This window comes from Molothrus ater, chromosome 6 (genome assembly GCF_012460135.2).
Source record: "Molothrus ater isolate BHLD 08-10-18 breed brown headed cowbird chromosome 6, BPBGC_Mater_1.1, whole genome shotgun sequence".
Taxonomy (NCBI): domain Eukaryota; kingdom Metazoa; phylum Chordata; class Aves; order Passeriformes; family Icteridae; genus Molothrus; species Molothrus ater.
The window spans coordinates 40,005,324-40,026,801 of NC_050483.2; the positions used below are offsets into that span (position 1 = coordinate 40,005,324).

At 41.1% G+C, this 21,478-nt stretch overlaps 1 protein-coding gene across 1 annotated transcript in view; it reads left to right on the forward strand.

Annotated features, from left to right (window-relative positions):
* Positions 1–21,478, forward strand: part of TTLL5 (tubulin tyrosine ligase like 5) — a 123,628-nt gene that overhangs the window by 63,124 nt on the left and 39,026 nt on the right. Inside the window, 1 exon segment of the mRNA XM_036384352.2 lies at positions 10,242–10,396. Within this exon segment, the coding sequence (XP_036240245.1) occupies positions 10,242–10,396 (155 nt within the window).

Consider the following 21,478-nt stretch of genomic DNA (forward strand, 5'->3'; position numbering starts at 1 on the left):
AAGGAAGTTTTATTACAGATCAAAAAAAGGATAAAAAGCAAACAAACAAAAAAATAGTCAGTTTGCCATAGCAAGGGGATAACTGAAGATGCATAATACAGAATGTACATGATCCAGTGTAAAATTCAAGGTTTGAAAGAAGGAGGTTCATAAAGGTATTAATAAAGCATTTTATTACTTAAAGAATGAATTTAAAAGCAAGTTATTGCCAGGTAATATAGGTGTGAATTTACAGTAGATTAACTACTCTGTAGTGTTCATCCGTGTTTGTGCAGCTCATTTTTACTACATGGGGTAATTTCTTGTTACCTTCAGTGTAATGTGGGCTGCAAGAGTCTCGTGTTCAGTTATAATGAAGTCAGGTGTGTGCTGTAAACTTAAACTTGAGCCTACCTCCTGGTAATTTGTCACTGTTTCCATTCTTTTTTTAATTATTATGAGTAAAACTAGTAGAAATTTAAGAGCTGCCTTAATTAGGTGAGACACTGGCAGATGAAGTTCAGTGTCTATAATTAACTGACTATATGATAAGCAATAATTTGGACCTCTTGAATGATTAATCTAAACTTTATTTCTTTAGGGAAGGAAAAAAAAATATTTCATTGAAAACTCAGTGCAGATACCTGTTTTGAGTTAAGCAGTAAAGTCAGCAAAGAAAAATGATTAGTGTGTTTAAGGAACAAGATAGAATATATTATGTTTAGTGTAAGCACCAATTACAACCTCCCTCAAAACTGTTTTCACTTCTGGGTGACATTTCTGAAGTGAATTTAGGAAAAATAACTGTGTTTAAAATTATTGACTGCAAATGCTCTTTTAATGAGATGGTGAAAACAAAGTTTTTTGAGGGAGGAGAGAAGTGTGAAGGAATTACATAGAGCAATGAAAGACAAGGTAAATAAGGTTTATTTTATCCATGTTTCTCGTAATACGAGGAGGATATTCAGTTTAGCAGGAACATACTGGAGTAAAAAGTTATAGTAAAAGTGAATATTTATTGTCACAGAATTTATTTACCTTCTGAAACTTCCCAAAATGGGATACCGTTAAGGCTGAAAAATTAATAGGCCATAGTTTCATCAGACAGAATAATGAGCGTTTTGCAAATGATAGATCCCTAGGTTTTACAGAAATAAAAAATTATTTGCCTTATCAATAAGATGTTTGTTATATGCATGGAAACCAAAATTGTTTTCATCTTCTGAAATATGTCAGACAGGATAGTGAGTGTGTGCAGGGCCATTGATCTGAACTGACCTTTTATGCTGAAGAGCATGTGCTGTGCTGCTGCTTCCATGCTTATGGGATTTTCTTTGTTCCATTTCTTTACTGTAGTCAGCCTTTTCGTTATGATAAGGGGGTTTCTGAGACACTTGTGAGGAACCAAGTATCTGAAATTGGCGATTTCCCTAGTTATGTCAATTGGATGCTAGCTAATTATTTTTACAGAGTGATTATGTCTTTGTCAATGTGTGCAGTGTAGTGGTTAATGGTGCACGGTAAAACAGTTTTTCAGTTTCCTGAAATGTTCTTGTTCAGTTTACACATTGGCTCGCATGAGCCTAGGATGGTGACAGTACTATTGGGGAAACAAGGCAGGTATGTTGGTAGTGAGTTGGGGAAGGAGACCTGAGGGATACAGTTCAGCAAGCCCATTTCATTGGAGAGGAACTTTATTGCTTGCCTTGATTTTATGATGTAGAGATCTTAGTGACTACTTTGTGGCTTCTGCACAGCTGAACTAAGAGGGGTTTTTTACCTGTACCTAGTGTAACCCATGGGTCTTTCTTGATGGACAGATGGATGAAGGCTTATCCAGGCTTATCTACTTTTCCTTTTATACCAGGCTTTAATCTGAAGTCTTTATTTCATGTGTGTTTAGCATAAAATATTTCCATGTGTTTGCATTGCAAGACTTTCTGCAGGGAGGACATGAAAATACACAGCATGTGTGTACATCCAGAGCCAGGTGGCTGGATCCTGGATGCATGTGAGTGTTTTTCTTTGTAAATAGCATGCTACTTCTTTCTGAAGCATGCTGTAAGGTAAAAATTCTTCTGCAAGGCTGTATCTGTGTGAGGTCCCTATCAGTGCCTGGTGATGGAAGGGAGCTGGAGTTGATATCTAGCAGGCTGTAGTACTTTGTGGTTATTAATGCTAGGGAGCTGAAGAATGTGTTGAATTGGCCAGCTTGACCAAGAGGAGGAGGAAGAGAAGGAGGGGAAACCTGATGGGAGCTCTGACTCTGTGTGTGTGTGTGGGAGAGTGAGCGATTTCAGGTCCCAGCTATCATCAGGAATAGCTCCAAATCTTGCAGCCGGGGAGTTTAATCACAGGGATAACATCAGACCACCCAGGCAAGGGCTATACAGAGCTGCCTCCTTCTGTGCTATGCAGCCAGTCAGTGCCCAAGACCAAGCAGCCAGGATTCCTGCAAACATGCTGACAGATCCAGTGGAGGATGGGGCACTTGTCTTATTCTACGTTTTTCATTTAGACAGAAGGTAGAAATGAGAAAGAAGCAGGTGAGTTTACTGAACCTTAGGACCAGGGAGAGGGAGTGAGGAAGAATTGAATGGAGCATTTTACAGTGTCCCAGAGGAACCCTGCATATGCTACGGGAATCCCAAAATAGTGAGCTTCATCTTGACATGAGCTACAGCAATATTGGAAGCCACACCACTCCTCATTTAACTGTTTTAGTTACACAGTGTGGTACCCTCACCTGCTTTGTCCTCGACACAGCAAAACTGCCAGTCTGCCAAAACACCCTGTACAGGTCCCAGTGGGCATCAGCTCTTTCCTGTCTAGACATGAACAGCACAACAAGAGCATTAAATTTAGGGTGCAGCAGATATTTACAGAAATTCAGTGAGGGTGTTTTCCCCACTGAAGAGCTTTGGGTTTTTTCCAGTGATGTTCCCTTGGTTCGACTCAACCCACTTTATCTGAGTCTTAGTTTCAGTTTCCTTATGTGACTGTTTCTTTGGTTTTTACACTCCCACTGATGGAGAGAAAGGGAAGTGTAAAGAAAAAAGGCATCTTACTGTAACTAGTAAGAGAAGCAAGAAGCAGGCAATCACCTCTGAGGGGTATTTTTCTTTCCTCTCTCACACACTTCTGCACTGCTGCAGGGTCCCATCTTCTCCTCACTCAAGCTGTTCACACAGGAGCTGGAATTACTTTTATTACTACTGGTTTAGCAGCATCAGTAATGTAACCAGTTGTCTCAGCAGAGGTTGTAGGAAGTGAAAATATCACTGTAGTTTCTGCAGTGCTTATGTTGAACTCCTTCTGCTCTGAGGCTCCACAGGGAATAGAAGCAGAGGGTTTTGTTATGATGCAGCAACATCTGCAGATAGTCACCAAACAGGCCAGGCTGAGCAGCTAGGTCTCATGTTATGGGAAAGATTACACCCTGATCATCAAACTTTTGGCAGGATTGTGCCTTGTAAAAATCACTCCCACTGGAAGTTTTGAGGCAGAGAGTGTCTAAATGAAAGCCTGACTTTTTCAGGAGAAGGAAGAGGGGTGAGTTCAACCATCCACAGCAGCAGCACTAACTTGAGTTTTCTTTTTTCATTGTTAAATGGATGCATATGCTGGAGACACTACAAAGGAATTTGCGAATTTGTCAGGTTTCCCAGGAATGTCTTTGGCAGGTCTTTGTCTGGAACATTTTCTGGAGACTGGAACACTTGTGCTCTGTATGCATATGTATATCCTGTAAGCTGGTAAGCTCAGAGAGCAAAGAAGGAATGTCACAGGCCTTTCTTTGGCCAGATCAGCCTTGGTGCACACACAGATTTCACACTTCCTAGCCTGTTAGCCCCAGTTCTTCCCTCCGGGCCAGTTGTTACTGCAAATTCAAATCCTTACATTAAATGAAGGTGCTTTAGTATGGAGTGTGGTCAGCAAGATGGCCTCTGGGTAACAGAAAGGTGGTTTTAGAAAAATCTGTTTGTATTGCATGATTTCCTCATGGAATTTGGAGTGGTACATTTTGTTACACTATTCACACAGTGGTTGTGTGTGTGTATGTCTTATTTGTGATTTGGGGTTTCCTTTGTCTGAAGAGGCACGTTAAGATAGTGTGATTTTTTTTTCTTTTTTTTTTTTTTTCTTTCCCCTCTATGCTGGGATAGCCTGTTGGATTCCAGTATCTTGATGCATTAAGGAAGGCAAGGCAGCTGGACTACTTCCAGTAGTACTGGCAGACCTGCCAGTAAGCTGTTAGACCAAGTCATGGTAGCCTGTCCTGGATCCCAGATGTACCTGGGAGCTCTGTGGTAAAGCTAGGAAAAAAGCAACACACTCTAGGGAGAGGACAGGTTAACAGTGAGTATTTATATTGTTGTAGTAGTCAGCCATCTCTGAAGGCTGAAGGAAGAAAAATAACTGAAAGAATACAGCAAAATTTCTTTCCTTTTTTTTTTCTCTTCTCTCATGGCAAGTTCTTAGCTCTTCCCTTCTGTTAAAGATTTCATGGATCTTGAAAGCCTTAGGGGTATCTCTGTTTGAGGAAGGCTTGGCAAGTGAAAATACTTGTGACTATGAAAGCCAGGTAATGAAAGAAAAAGCACATTTCATTTGCAAGCTGCTGGATAACATTGGCATTGCTGGATGAATAATAAGCAATAAAATGGAGGATTAGGGATTGACTGAAGGGTCATGAAGGAGTCAAACTGGATAAACTTATGGATACATATACTTACAGAGCATATGGTATAAATAGATTGAAAGGCAAAGGAGAACACACTACAAATGATGAAATATTTTGCACATTTTCAGTCTTCAAGTGGAATGATTCCCTCTTTGGGCTCATGATACAGTGTCATCTTGTCCTGCCTGACTCATCAAAATTTAAGGATTCTGGTCTGATCCTAAGGCAGAGGAGTAGTAATCTTATGTGTTTCTTATCATGATCTTGTCCAATCCTTCTTTAAACAAAAAGGTTTCTCATTAAACAGTTTATTCATGTATGCCTTTGTTGATAGGGTTTATTGTGCTGAAAACTGTCTCCTCCTGTTTCTGACTGTGAAAATTGTATCATTTTGAAGGGGTTTTTTGAAGAGACGGAGTAGGTGTATGGCTACTGCATTCTTTTGGCATATCTTTTATATGTGACATGTGAAATATAGCTTGAGCTCTGGACCCCTTTTCCTCCTCACCAGTCAGAAAGATCCAAATGGAAATGTGAGATGTATATACTGCAGAGGATGCAGTGTGGCTCCAAGTAAGAGAAATGATCTTTAGACTTTGTAGATCCCCAAGCTCCACCACTTTTTAGGCAACATGACTGACTTCTGCCAGAAAAGTACTAAAACGGCCAACTGGAGAGGATCAAGTAGGTAATTTATAGTGTATTTCTTGTTGTAACATGTTGACCAGTGAAACTTTGGATCTGCTGTTCAGGATGTTGGTAATGAAAATTTAAGTCACTTTTTCACTGCCTGCCAAGAGGGGCAGAGTAATAGCTTCTAGTGGTGATGTGTCCCTGTTCACCCTGGTTGACTCCTAGAAACTAGTAAGAGAAGCATTCAGGGCTTCCGGAGGCTGTTCCTTAAACCATGGAGGCTGATCTGCAACACTCATTATTATTGGGTTTTTTCCTGATTGTTATAATTGATGGCTTTAGCTTATTTCAGCCATTAGAGAAGATCATAAAGAAAATACTAAATTTATTGTAGAAAAAAGATTATTGAGTATGATAATGGGCAAGTCCTGAAGAACTAGTATAATGTGGATCAGAAAAGTGAAAGATATTAAACTCTTTTTCTGACTCTTGCTTGTGATTTCTTAGAAGTACTATACAATGGATCTTTGTCTGTAGGCTGCTATTAATTGGAAGCAAATTCTATCCTGAAGGTTTTATTCCTATCTGTACTTGGAGAGTTCATATTTCATATTGAATTTTAAAAGCAGATTAACAAAAACAAACCCCTCAACTCCCTATATTCAGCACTTGGGGATATCATTCTGTGTTGTGGCCCTGCTTTCAGTCTTATTTTTTTTCAGAAATAAATTTCTCTGAATAAGGCATGACCATAGAAATCAGTTCTTTTAAGCTTATGTCGCTCTGCTGGCAAGGCAAGTGTATTGCAGTCATAAACCTTCCTTGTAACATTTTAAAATAAAAATAAATGTAGAAAGGTACTTTGGCATTATGCAATAATTTGTCTTTTGGCTTATTAGCGTTACATTGAAGTAAATGTAACAGTACATATAAGTACTGTTTTTAACAGGGGTCTCTATTGATATGGCTGTGACAACCCATATGTTCTTCTCTCCTCCCCCCATTTTTTCATGTTGTATCATAAATGGAAGTATATCAAGTGGGCTCTTTTCCTTCTGTGAAAGCTTTTAGGGATTTGCTGTATCATGGTGTTCTTCAGTCAGCATGTTCCTTTCAACTTCTGACGTCTTTAAACAATCAGTTTAAAAATTGCAACAAAACTTTATAAATCCTTCTGTCATGAGAGATTTGGTGCCTATTGTCTTGCCTTTTGCAAGGTCCACAAAGAATGTGTAGATGTGACAAGAGAAGTTTGAAAATTGGGATGTTTGAAGTGTGCAGGGTAGGCCACACAGGTTTCCTGTCATACTGTCAGTGTCAGGAAAAATATTCTCAAGTCCATCACTGCTAATGAGAACCAGGAGTCTTACCAAGCAGGAGAGTTTGAGCCCATCTTGTTGCAACTCATATTGAAAACCATCTTAATTCTTATAGATCCACACCAATAACCACCTTCTCTGTTGAGCTCCAGTAGCCTTTATTGGTTTTGGAGAGATTTTTTTTTTGGTTTTGCTCCATTAGTACTATTTCTGAAGCTACAAGCTTTTCTATATGGGTATTTTGGTCCAGGTGCTCTACATGACCTTTTACACCAAAGTACCAACTGATTTGCTGCTAAGTGTTTGCCTCTGTAAAGGGAAGAAGAATGCAGTTCCATCAGGTGCACAGGAAGACTAGAAAATGAAGCCACTGCTGAGCACAGATGTGTTGGGGGTGCCTCAGTAATCCTCCCAAACATCCTGGCCAGCTAATTATAGCAGCTGAGATGTCTCAAAGCATGGCATAGTAACAAGCAGTAACACCTGTCTGGGTGGGCTGGCTGCAGATAAACCTTGTATTCTTGCTGGTGTTCTCTCTCTCTTTCTGAATCCCTTGCCTGTTTTTAATCCTTCTGTAGTTTAAACACCTGTCTGTCTGGAATGTGTGAAATGTCACTATTATCCATGCTAAGCTATTTGCTCATCTGCTTAAAAAGACAGCTTTTAAATAAGCGATGATACATTGATACAATGATAATTAAAGAGGAAAGCATGTCACAGTAATAGAGTAGGATTGAGGTCGTAATTCATCAGACTAAGTGGTTCTTGGCATCAAGATAATGAGGAGAGAAAATTGGATGAAGTCATTTTCATTTCACACATTGGATGTGTTAGCAATGTTGTGATCGCTGTTGCTGACAAGCTACGAATTGTATATAACCTGTTTTATTTACCATGTTGCCTTCTGTGTTTGCATCATTTACCATTCTTCCTTCTTTTCAGACAATAAATTCTTTGTGACCAGCAGCTGTCATTGTTAGGTGTTTGTATAGCGCCTGGCACAATCAGAACTAAATCTAATTTGAAGCTTTCTGTTTCTGCAATGAAGATGCTTTAAATTTTAATTAAATTCTACGGAACACAGCAATGTTAAGGGTGAGGTAGAGGCACCAAAATGTCACCTAATATTGTTTTTTGTATAAGGTGGATAACACTACCCATTGCTAAGCTTGCCTGATAATGCCCCACTGGAAGATCTTGTCTTAAATTGCTTATGGTGTTCTGGAACTTTACTTATTTGAATTAATTTTTTCTGTGCTTATTGTTCAATTTTCAGAACACTTCAGGCAAGGTGAGGTATTCTAGCCAAAACCAAGGCTAGATTAAACAAATATTTTGTGCATTTTAATATCTGTGGAACTTTTCTTTCAAATCTCTTCATCTCCCATGCTTTGAAATAGCAATTTGGAATTCAGAATTTTGTTGAAGCTTGATTGCAGAGTAACTATTGAAAAATCTTCAGGTGTAATGTACTCAGCAAGACCTGCTAGACCTTCTCAGCTTCCTGAAGGTTCCCTCCACACTGAAGATGCTGAATTGAATTTCTCTGTATTTGCACCTCTAAAATGTACTTTGGCTCAAGCTTCTGTTCTCCTGTGTTTTCAGTAACCTGGTCCATGCTGGACTGGGACCAGGTTATGCAGACAGGTCTGACTTGACTGCAGAATTAGTAGGAGTTCTGCCAGGTATGGAGAACAGCTAGGATATGGAGGCTGTGAAATTTGTATCTGGACATAATTTAGGAGAGGACACTGCGAGCCATTCAGACAGAAGAACAGAAATGGATGGAGTGGTAGTGTGGTAAATGTGGCCCAGTGAGCAGCCCACATTCAAGGACTGGATGAACAAAGAGGTTGGCAAAAGGAGTGGACTGGGGAGGGGAATAAAACCAGAACTACTAGCATAGAGGATGTGTGAGAAACCAAGAATGGAAGTGTGGAAAGACAGATCAAGTGGACTTCCACTCCTGTGGAAAGTTCCAGACCTGAAATAATGTGGGTCAGGTTCCAGATGTAGTGAGGAAGCTAGTGCTGGAGGTCTGTAGGAATGAAACTGTACTGAGGAAAACAAAGGAGAATGACATCTGAAATGTAGAAGCTGAGACTGACTGTGTGAGAAAAATGACACACAGATGAGGAGCAAGGATGGGAAAGATAAACCTGAGAAGGGATGAGGTAAAAGTGGCTGCTTTTGGAGAAGTGGGCAGAATCCTAGGGTATAGCCACTAGAATTTAATCCTGTCCAGAACTTGAAGCAGGAGTTCTGAACCTACAACATGCTTAGGTGCCTTGTACTACTAAAACACATGGAGGGACTACCTACTGTGTAGTCCATGGCAATATTTATGGTCCAGAGTTCAGTGAGAGGACTGTCTGTAGTGCTGAACAAGCCCATTTTAAGTATGAGTATATTGTATTGCAATGAAGGTGGTATGTACTTGTTTGAGTAATTGCACACCAATTCTGTTAGGAGAACATTGTTAAACTATACTTAAGTCACACTTGAAGTGTCTTAATAAGCATCCCCTTTGATGTCTGGAGCAGATGCAGGGCTAGTTGTAAGACTCTTCTTTGTGTCCCATGTTTCATTGGACACATGCCTTCCAATTGCTACAGAAGTGAGGGCAGGCCAGTACAGGTTCCCCTGACTATGATCCTAGGCATTGTGCAGGCCCTGATGTTTCTGTTGTTCCTAAAAAATAGCATATGATCATGTAATTTGAAGTAGTTGCATGTCAGAGCCTGACTAGGAGGCCTTTGCAAAGCTGGCTTTCCAACTTTTCTATTGTTTTGTTACTTTTTTTTTTGAAATGTAAACTGTTATGCTGCTATAGTAGATCCATTGCATTATGTATTTCTTCAGTACATCAACAGATAGTGTCTACATGCAGAGTTTGATCTTTCAAGAGTATAAGCAGCACACGAGGAGTGCTTGTAGAAAGAAACAATGGAATACATGTTATATGCTTAAAAACTTACAGGTTTTAGAGCTTGATATTGCAAATATACACCTAATATTATTTTTGTGCATTTACTTGTGTGAACATGGTATTTGTAGGTGGTTGTGTGAGCAGTTTCTTTAATGTTTGGTTGAGTTTTGGTTTGAATTTTATATCCAAGGTACTTATGCTTTGGGTTATGTCTGTATGTTTGTATGAAGAGGGGTAGAGACATGACAGGTGTGTATGGTTGGCTTACTGACACAGCTCACCATGACTGGAGAGGTACTCTGGTTCCTTGCTCAGTGTAATATAAGCTTCTAGCTTTTGATCAATGCATGTGGAGTTGGTTTTTCACATGGCAGGAACTTTCTTACTTTGGGATTTTTGCCCCATCTTTGTCCTTTTCCTCCTCTGTTCTGTGGCTGGAAGGGCTGTAATTTTCATGCTGGCCCCTGAATTCATATCAGGCACGGTGGATGTTGGTGTCATTGCTCACTGCTTTATGCAACTAGCACAGTGCTTTTGCATTTGAGTATTTCCATATTCTAGCAATTTCACTTCTCGTAGTACATACTCTATCCCATTTACTTAGTGATGCCTTTTTCCCTTTTCTTAGCTTTTAATTGTCTCTGATAGTTTGGGTTTGTTTTTGTTTTGTTTCTTTTTTTTTTTTTTGCCTCCTTAGTTAACAAACCTGGACTTGGCAAGTGGAGCTATAAGCAAAGGGAATGCAGCTGCCCCACAGAGCTACTGGTCACCACTCAAAAAAAGAGGGTCACTGTGGCCTGTTCAGTCAGACACTCATAGAGATGACAAAAGATCTGTCTCTTCAGCAGTCAGGTAAGTTAAAATTGCTGCTCTAGCTTTTCGGAGAAGAATGCAATGCACTGCACTCATTGGTCATTTGTAATTTGTGTTTGGCTTCTTGCTCAGATGCAGGGGTGTGTCCACAGAAGGGCAATGGAGCTGGTGAAGGGTTGGGAGCCCAAGTCTGATGTGCAGCAGCTAAGGGAGCTGCTTAGGGGAGGTTGTTTATCCTAGAGAAAAGGAGTCTTGGGGAGTGGGGGGCACAATATTGCTCTGTACAACTCCTTCCAAGGAAGTTGTAGCAAGGTGCATGTTGTTCTCTTCTCCTAAATAACAAACTATAGGACATGAGGAAATGACCTCAAGTTCCATCTTGAGGAAGTTTAGATTAGATATTAGGAAAAATTTATTCACCAAAATTATTATAAAGTATTGGAACAGGCCACCTAGGGAGGCGGTGGAGTCACCTGAGGGTTTTTAATACATGTGTGGATGTGGTACTTAGGGACATGTTTTAATGGTGGACTTGGTAGAGTTAAGGTTAACAGCTGGACTTGAGGATCTTAAAGGGAGGATCCTTTCCAGCATTAAACAATTCTCTTTCTTAGGGCTTGGTAATGGTTCCTCTCAGGTCTAAAAACTAGCCCTGTGAAAATAGCTGTGTTCCCAGAACTGTCAGGTTCATAGTGAACTAAGGGCATAAATGAGCATGGTGGATTTGAAGGAAATGTCTGTTTTTCCTTGATTATTTCCCATCCCTGTAAGTTTAGATTTGCTGGTATTGAGACATATATGCAGAATGCAAACTTAGACCTTAAGGCATCTTCATGCTTTTTCCTTGAATATCAAGTGTAGATTGTTCAAAGATAGAACAGTGTTTATCAGAGTTTCTTTTTCAGATCTCTTCTTTATACCTTATATTAATTTTGGGCACTGGAATTTATAGTTATGGCTTATACACTCCTGGGAATCAGGGCAGAGAACTGATTCTATGGTAAAACTATTTTTCCTGTGATTCAAAGAGCAGCAAGATTTACTTGCAGGAGTCTGAATCTTGGAAGCTAGGAACAAGGCAAACTTGCTGCAGTAGCCAGGCAGGAATACAGGCTCAGGACTGCTGGAGATTTGAGTTCTTCCTTTGCCATTCCAGTAAATAATATTGAGTCCTTTGCCTAGGTTCATTTTTGTCTTCTAAAACTGGATAATAAAGCAGAGCTTCTCCAAGACATGAATTTAGGTCTGGAAAGCATTATGTACATGAAAATACTGATTTTTATCAGTGGTGCCTGAATGCTACTGCAAGATGGAGAGAAGTGAGAGAGGGAGAAACACAGTGCAGAAGGCATGTGATCTGAGTGGTGATCCTTTCCCAAATGGGTCCTTCAATAGAAAGATTGTAATGGGATTTGGAAAGCTCAAGTAAAATTGTTCTTATTTCATCAGTCACTACTTTTCATCCTGCCTCAAGAAGAGGAATGTGAGAAATGAATTCCTGGCCTGTTTCTGTTCCAGCACAATGCTTGCCTCAGGGGTTTAAAGTTATTGAGAGAAGTGGTGGTGATTCTGCTCTTGGACCCCATCCAGGCAAGCTATTACCTAGTCCAAATACAGAACCTATCCAACAGGTGTAAATTGCCTTCCCCTCCTACGTGCCTTGGAAGACAGCAGCATGCAGGCTGTCCTAGAGCTTTCATTCCCTTTTCAGCTGTTTGCACCTTTGCATGGGCTCACAGACAGAGCTGCAAACCCCACCACTAATGCCCAGAACTGCACTCTGAATGACATCCAGGGCGGTGCCTCATCTAGCATTGTGTGCATAGTTTAATTGTGCCTTTAGTTAGAGTTTGTGTTTTATTTTGTACAGCAATCTGAAAATACTTCAGAGTTTGCCAGTCACAGCTGATAGAAGATTCCATCTTCAAAGCTTTTATGAGTCATTTAGTCTTTCATTACTTCAGTTGCTCTGTTTTCTATCCTCAGAACAAGAGTCAGAAAGATGCCTTAAGACTCTCTATTGAATTATCTTCATGGCTGCTTTTATTGAATGGCCAAAATACTGGGAGTTAAGAGTTTTGTGTAAATCTGGAAATGGAAAAAAAATTCTTGAGGCAGTGCTGGATTACTTGGTCTGTGAATTTCTGTTTAATGAGAGAATTCCAAAAGGAATATCAAGGCCATGGTATATGGGGATGGCTATCTTGTATTGTAAATGCCTTTTTTGCTGCTTGATTTGTTACATTGGAGCAAGCAATTCATAGAGGGTCATCTATGGGTGTCAGCCTGTGCTCAGCACTGCATGACTGAAGAAAAGCTTCCTGTTTTGAGATTGAGATTCTTGTCTATGGGTTGCAGAATTCAGCAAGGATGGAATTGTTCTGTGAATGGGTCTCTTATCTGGCTTGCACTTAGCTCCAGGTCAAGCATCTGTCTCTGAAGTGCAGTTTTTGTATGGCTCACTCAGTTTTTGTATGGCTCTGTGCTGCTGAAGTTGGTTAGAAGATGCTCGCAAAGCTGTGGGATTTTTTGCCACTTTCCATAAGCAATTGGCACTGTTTCCACTCAAATGATGGCCTAGCCTGTTGCTGCACCTCTGACAAAGATGCCTGCTGGGCTGCACAAGAGGTGAAATGCTCCCAATTGTATGTGGCCTTACTTCTGACTACTGTGATGTGGCTGTCAGCCTCTGCCACATTTGCTGCAGACCTTCCTTGTTGCCCTCTGTATATCAATGAAATTATGCCAGATCTAGAGCTGCTCTTGAAAAAGCATTCTTCTGAAAGCATTCTTGGTTTCGTAATAAAGGTAAAAAATCAGGTGTTTAACAGCATGAAACTTGTTGATTCAGAACATAAACTGGCTTTGAAGTATCTGTTAGCAAATAGCTGTGTAATCCCTACTTGTGAGGACAGTAGATGGAGGTTAGTGGAGGTTTCTGGCATTGGAATTTGCAGCTGCTTTCCACTTGTATTTGAAAAAGACAATGGATTTTGTCACCAAGAATTACTTGGGCTCTGCAGGTCACAAAATCTTTAAGACCTGGACCAAAACTAGCAAGAAAGATTTCTTTCTAGCTGGTACAGATTTCTGTGTTTTCAGTGGGCACCTTGTATTCAGCAGCAGCCATCCTTGCTCATGTTCATCTCATAGGGGCAGTAAATTGGCAAGAATTCAGCAGTGAAAATGGTCAGTGTGTTCTCAGATCTGTTTTATTAGCTTCCTGCTCATTCATAACATCTATCCCAAACCTGAAGACTGACTTGACACTTCCAAACTGCTCAGCATATTTTTTTCCTTGGATTTTCTGACAGACTTATCTAATTTGGTTAGGGCAGGCAGGCAAGCTTCCTTGTCATCTGTCAGAGGGTAGAATGGCAGTTGAATTTATGTTAGAGAGCCTGTGAAGGGCTATTGCAGTCAGAGAAAAGGGATTCTCCTCTTTTCCTTGCTTGACATGTCTGAAATACTTTTTAGCTCATAATTTCTGCCAAGGTGCTCAGGTTCATCAAGAAATGTTTTGTTGGTAGACTTGTCTAATCTGGTTTAAATTTATATAAACACATGCTTTTTCAATTTTCTGATCTAAGGGGGTTTTAAGTATCATTTACTTTGGTATCACTCTCAGTGGTAGTAATAGCAGTGGCTCTCAGGGCCTCACAGGCTGTGTACATGTACCTGCTGTATGTCCAGGTTCCCAAACAATCTCTGCTTTGGCTATTTTTGTTTTTGTTTTTCCTTCCTAGAGTATAGACTAGGTGGAAAACCAGAAAAAGCTGTCTAGACTTTTATCATCTCAGATGCTTCTGGGTTGCATTTGCATATATTTACTGCTCATGTCCAGATCAACAATGTAGGTGCAGGAAATCCAGTACTACTTAAAAAGCTTCCTGTGCCTGCTCTAATAGAAAATATGTATCAATTTACATCCCAAAAATTCTACAGCAAAATGATTGTACACTCTGCTCACTTGCACATTCCAGTTCACAAAAACAGTCTCCCAAATCAGGACCCTCCTTTCAATTGCTGGCCTTCCTTAGCCCTGGCTGGGTAGTGGGTACTTTATATTCTGATTCCCCACCTAGCTGCCTGCTGTTGCTTCATGCCAGTTTCTTTTACTGCTAGGGGTACTTGTACTATGTGTTCTAGGTTTGAGATGCTCTGATCACACCCAGTATATATCCTTTGGACTTATGAGGAGGAATCCCAGATCTCTTTGGAAGGTTTTCTCTGAGCTGGTATATTTGGCTTCTGTAGTTTCACTGCATCTTTGAGTTTTGTCAGAAAGACCCCAGACAGCAATCAGCAGCTAATTGTGGTTCACTGGTCTCAGTCCTTTGTGTCAGAGGGGCAGCTGGCTGTGTTAGACATGCAGGGAAGGTAAAAGTGGCTTTGTTATTTCCTTAGTTTTTATTTTCAATTTTGGAGCTGTGGAATGTGAAATAAAAAATTGTGCTTGGATCCTGACTAGACAGGCTCTGAAGAGCAATGAGAAAAGGGAGACTGAAATAGACAAAAGATGTGCAGGGTGATTCTTACGAGGATAGAAGGGTTGAGCACTTGATGGGACAGTCTTGCTTTTTGCGAGATTCTTGAGCTAGACTAGGGTGGGCTTAGCATGGCAGAAGCAGCATGGGTGTTGCAGTTGAGGCTGTGGGAAAGAGTTAACTATGTATGGGCTTGCAGCTAGAAGTAAGGACAAGAGAATTTCCTGGGATGTTTGTAGCTAGCACCAAGTTTTTATAAGAATGAATATCTTCTCTATGTAACATATGTGTTGCCTTGTAGTTCTGGCTTGATGGTAACTTTATTCTCTTCCAAATTGTTTTTTCATGCTCCCTGCAGTTTTTTGCAAAGTGGAGACTACCTGACTGCTCTCCAGTGCTGCATTTGCCAAGTGTTCAGGGCCTATTTGTTTGCACAGCATCTAGGTGTAAGGTGATTTGGAGGCTCTGCTATGCTGCTGCCTGTGGAGGAAATGAAGGGATAAAGCAGCAAGCACTGAGGGTTACACAGTAGGTCCACAGTTCAGTCTGAGCAAACTGCAGTGACCTTAACACCTCCCTGGCTAAGCACTACACAAGTGCCAGAGCAGCAGCAGCCCAACAGCCCTGACTCCAGCCCTCTGCTAGCATAGCCACAAGTCTGTTCCTTGTTCCCCACAGTGCTTGTTCTCTTTTCCCTTTACCTTAATGCCTGAATTAATTTGATTTCTTTATTTGAGGTAGAGAAGTAATTCAGGGTGGGTTCAGTGATTTTTCTGTAATCTCTGCATTGCCTCAGTGGCTCTGTCATGCTGATTCTACCTGTGGGCCATGAGAGAGGCAGCATTTCTGAGAGCCCTGAATTTGGGGTTTATTTATTTACTTCCTGCTCAGAGGAGGTTTGAGGAGGGCAGGTGAAAAATAGAACTACTACCTGGGTAGCTGTACATTCTGTTACAAGTCTGTTTCCAGTTTGGGCATGTTCTTTTTCCTGTGCATCCATGCATACTTGTGCCTGTATTTCCTGCCTTAACAACCTCTTACCTTTAGTTGGTTTTTTTTGGTTTTTTTTTCTCCCTGTGCATGTCTCCCACGGTCACCAGTGACAACTTGTTGAGTGTGGAAATGAATTGTCTGACTTAAACTTCAGAAATACATGGCTCACCTTGTATTTTTTTCTTCTATATATATATTGGTCACACTAAGGAAAATTGTCTGGGCCAATTGCTCTCCATCCTGATTGGAAATTGCTCTGGGCCTCAGCACCATGGATTGGCAGTGTCCTCAAGGATCCCAGCTTCCCACAGCTAGGCCTTGGCTCAGTGTGTGTGGAGGCTGCAGAGAGGAAAGGCGCAGAGCTCGTGACTGGCCCAGACAGTCTGAGGCCTGGCCCCGCAGCTCAGCTCCCCAGACACCGTTGAGTCGGACTTGGCTGGCGGCCGCCGCGCTGTTCCTTTGCCGAGGTAATAAGTGAGATTAATCACAGGACCCTTTCCAGAGGCAGAGGAGGTTTGTGCTGCGTGCAGGGAGACCGTAGGAGCCAGCGCTGGGAGCTGGAGGCAAAATCTGAGGCCTCACAGCGGGGCAGAGCAGGGCACTGGTGAGGCCGTGCAAGTGCAGCCTCTCTCTCTGCTCAGCTGCTTCTGAGAAGCGCTGCTGGAGCTGCAGCCTGCTGCCTCCCCTGAGCACAGGGGGCTCAGCCACTGCATTGCCTTTGTCTGCTGGCCTTGGACAATTACATTTTCTGCAAATAACTCAGAATTTGAGGGGGAGCAAGCTTCTTTTCGACTGTGTGACTTCTAGAGGAGATAAGAGGATCTTTCCTGCTATTCCCTACAGCACACTGGAGAGCAAGCAGCCCATGTTGATAGGTGGAGGGGAGTGACAGGGATCTCTTACCTTCTCCCAAACCAATACTACATAATGATTTTGGGTTTCCTTTTCAGCTGCCTCCACAAACTGACCTTACCCTGATGTAAACACAGGATTTGCTATCCTAGACTGGGCTGCTAATCTCTTCAGTACTCCTATCCTCTGCTTCAGAGCAACTATCTCCAACATCATCAGTACAAAAAATGTTCTGATGGGCAGCAGGGAAATTCCCTTTCTGAAGGGAAGATAGATTTCGCCCTCTAACTGTTAGCAGCTGGCATGTACTTCTTGCAATACTTTTTCTGCATAGTCTAGTGTGGATATTGTCATTAATAATATTTTACCTTCTGCAGAAAGTGTAGTCCCATTGAGTTGTAGCAATGAGTTCCATGGATGGTGCATATTATGCACAAGTTTCCTTTTTTAATTTTTTCCCAAATTTTGTCAAAAGTCTGTGTACCTGTAACAAGATCACATGAAGGCAAACAGAAATGCTTGTTTTATTTTCTGTCCTATTTATTCTCTGTCTTTTTATCGTCTCCCTTCTTGTTTGTCTCTCCTAAACTAAACAGTTCCGTTCTTTTCAAATTTAAATGGAAATTGTCCTGGCCGTCTAATAATTGTCTGGCTATCTTTACAGAGATGACAAGAGATGAAAACAGTACCTCAAGAAGGGGTAAAACATTGGTTTTATGTAAATAACACTAGTGTATCTTTAATTTCTATCTCATTAGATATAGGAATATCTTGTTGGTTTCTGACCATGCTAAACACTGAATTTTTTTATTAACATGCAGTTGTTTCTCTTTGATTCTTACAGTAAATGTTGAACTGAACAACATGTATAAGTAGTTAATTTTTTCCAGAGATTTTTCTTCTTTCCCCATTCCTAGGCAACTCTTCTTTTCCTGCACTGGTGGATTTTGTTGGCTGTGGTGGAAGTTGCTGGATCTTTTCTGTTCTGTTGAACACCTAATTCAATATGGAACAAGCTGCAATCTTCTTGTGTTTTGCCCTAGACTCAAAATGTTCCCCCAGTTTTCCCTGATCTCAGAGGTCTTTGAAATACACCGTATCAGTTCTAGATACTTCATGTTGCAAAGTGACCCTGCACATCTTCCTTTCCTCTGCATTTATTTAACTCCCACTCACCATTAAAATAGTTGTTTTCTGGAGTGGTTTTCAGAGGGTTAATGTGCCTGTAGTTCTCATGGGGGAGATCTACTCTGCTCCTTACATTCTTGTGGGAATGAGGGGACCCTATATTCTGATGCTCTGTAGGAGTGGCTCTGCCTCCTGCAGCCCTCCTCTCTGAAGGAGTTCTGAAAGGGTTACAAGGGAGCCTTGGCTGTTTCTTTGAGCTATTTGGAAAGGACTGGCCTCAGACAGCTTGGCAGGAACCTGAGGCCCTGTTTTTTCCAGCCCAGCCCTTCCTTCTGCACAGAGCTGTCAGGGAATCCCACGAATGTCTGGTTTTTCCCCCTTTCCTAATTCTTTTAACAATATTTTTATCCATCTGTGACTCTTCCTGACACAAGGATCTCAAATTTTATCCATTGATTTGCTTTGCACGTAGTGAAGTATAAATGAAAGCTGTGCTACCATGCCATAGCTGTTGGAATTGGTTCACAGTTATGCAGCTGAAAAGGGCATTGGGAAGTTTCCCAGAAGAATGTCCTTTCTGGCATTGGTCTTAGGGCAGGTCCATCTGGACTAAGAACAGAGGGATTGAGTGGGCCCATCTTTGAACTGTGCTATTCCTGTGTGTTACAGTGAGGCACTTTGAAATCTTGGGGCTGCATGTTCTGTATCCTCCCTATCAGACATACAGAATGCTGCTTTGTAGAAATAGAAATCCCCTTTGTAAGCCAGGCTTATGAAAGACAAGATAGGGTTAGTGACTTTTCCTTCATTTGCCTCACTCTGTCCAGGACTGCCCTGAAGTTGAACTCATTGTGAATATTTTGGAGATTTCCAAGTCTCCCTGTACCTTTTCACTTCAAGTAAATGGAAGTGTAGTGGGTAGTGTGAGAAGGGAAGTTTGGTTACTTGTGACAGCAAAGGTCTTGAACAGCTGTATTGAAGACATTGGTGTTGCACAGCTGAGGAAGAGAAGTTGAATTGGGTTATATGGCTATCTCAGTAGGCCTGTCCAGTGCTGGGAGTTGGGTGTGATCTGAGTTCCATGTAGAAAGACTTCCATTAGGCAGCCCTCCTGTGGGCCAGTCCCTGGACAACCCTACCAAGTCAGCAGCCAAAGAGCCTGGAATCAAGCTCAGTTAAGGGTTTCAGTGGCCAAGTACAAATGCCAGAGCAGGAGATAGCAAAAGGGGCCAAAGGGTTTTCCTTCCTACTAGGCTTTGTTTTGGAGCTATCTTCCATTATATAGTGAGCTTTCCACCAGCAATGCACATTCATATTTTCTATCCAGACCAAGGTCATGCTTTAGCTTGGCCTCCTCAACAGATGAACATTCTTCTTTTTGGTGTTTTGTACTGTGATATAAATGGGAAATCCCTGCAAAAGCATGAAGAAACCCCTTTCTGTCCCTGAAAGTGTTAGTTGGCCTTTCCTGTGAAGATTCTGCTTTCACCTAATTTTCCCTAGCTTTGTGACTGGTAAAGTTTTGTGGCTGACACCAGAGGTTGCAAATTGCACACTGTTGACTCTAAGTCAGCCTGTTATTCTCTAGGGTTTCTCTGAGCTGCAGGTATCAAGCAGCAGCTGTTTGTGAACCATGCAGAGATCCAGTATTTAACAAGAATGTCTTTTGAAAATGGGGAAGGGAGAAATGTAAAAGTCAGGATTATTTCAGTTCCCCTATGTATGTGGTGACAGCTTTGCTTGGTGATCCTGTTCAGTAGGCCGGGGGTAAGTGTGTTTTACAATCTGAAGAAGATGCAGCAACCAGAACTCCACTGTGGAGCACCAACTTTGTGTAGGGATTAGTGTGGTTTATAATAATGAGTAACATTTTTGGTTACAGGTACTTTTTTAGTATCTGCCTGGATACTATCAGCCATTGAGAAGCTTGACCAAAATGCTCTGGATAGGAGAACTTTGGTTGGTAATGAGCAAGAAAGCTCACTCAAAAAAACTTACTACTGGATTGTGCAGAACCAGTGCCAATTACAAGAATTTCTAAATGCTCTGTTAGGGCTAGACTGTGCAGTGTCAGAATGGAAATGTCAAGAATCCTTTATTACAAGCAGTTATTTCTAGGATTTCATTCTTAACAGGAGTTGAAAGATATTTTCTTTAAAAAAGAAAAGGCAGAGGTGAGTGAGCTAAAAAAGCTAGGTAGTGCTAAAAGTTACTAGTTTCCAGACACCCTCCTATTGCACACATGGCATTTTTATGAATATTTCTTATCCAAGAACTGTTCACAGCAAACCAGGTGGGGAGATGCCAGGCCAGCCTGGCTGATTCAAATCTATTTAAAACTGGCACTTAGACAAGAACCTTTAGTGAAAGGAATTTAAAACTAAGAGAGCTCTGCTGGATGGTTGGGCATGTGAACAGGCTCCCCAGGGAAGTGGGGAGCCTGCCAGAGTGTTTGAACAATCCTCTTGGGCACACAGTGTTACGCTTGGGGTGTCCTGTGCACAGCCAGGAGTTGGATGTCAATGATCCTTGTGGGTTCCTTCCAACTCAGGCTGTTCTATGATTCTGTGTTGCTTGGCTTCTTTGCTTGAATTTCAGATTGTGTCTGGCTCAGTACATGTCTTCCACTCCCCTTTCTATCTTTCTGCTCTCTGGCACATGGGACTTAACTGAAAAGTTAGTCAAGGAAGATCTGGCAGTGCTGCTATTGGCAGCTGTCTGTCAGGGATACTTTGCCTGGGCAAGATTCATTTAAAGCAAAAGGGCTGTGACTTTCTTGGTGCAAACCTTTTGTATGCATAAAGATTTCTTTATTTGCTTTCTGCTGGGGAAGAAAAAAAAAAAAAAAAGAATCTTCCCTGTGAATAATGTAGCCAAGTTGGGCCATGAATGTCTTCAGTACTGAAAATTTGAGTTTTCTCAAAATTCAGCTGAGAAATTTTTCATGCTTGGTAGACTATCTAAAAAGGAGGAGGAAATCTCAAGTCTGGACCATCTGTTTCTTTTTTGATATTGAGATAAAGATGCTGGTGGGTAAAGAGGTGTCAACTTATCTTCATTTAGCATTTTGATAAGTTGAAGATGCAGAGACTTGAGATTGAGTAAGTTTAGGCATTACCATTTCTTGGTACTGGTAGTTCAGCAAAACTTTTCACAGTCAAATTCTGAATTTCAAATGAGAATTTTTCACTACTATTAAAGACAATGTACTCCTTAGTGAAGTGACTTATGCTTCCCATTACAGTTTCCTACAACTTTTCAAGCTGTGGTGTTAGAAACAGTGTGAAATAACTTGTTAGAAAGAATGTTCTGTTCAATAAATTTCTGATCTCAGCTCCACTAGACACTTGGGTGTGATTCTTTCACAGTCTCATAATGCTAAAGATTCTGGCTTCTCTGTAAATATCTTTGGATGGATCATAATTTGAGCAACAATTAAAGGCTTTCTGATTCAGGCAGTCGACATGGCAAAGAGAACAGAATCTCATCTTTTGTGAAGAAATCAGTAAATCAAGCAGTATATGTGAGAGATTTAAGCACAAGCACAAAAGCTCAGCCCCAAAAGTGATTCTTCATCGACTTTGCTGTTCTTAAGATTCAGTCTTTTGATGAACACATTTCTTTCTAGTAACGAAGTGTGTATAATATCTCCAGGATATTC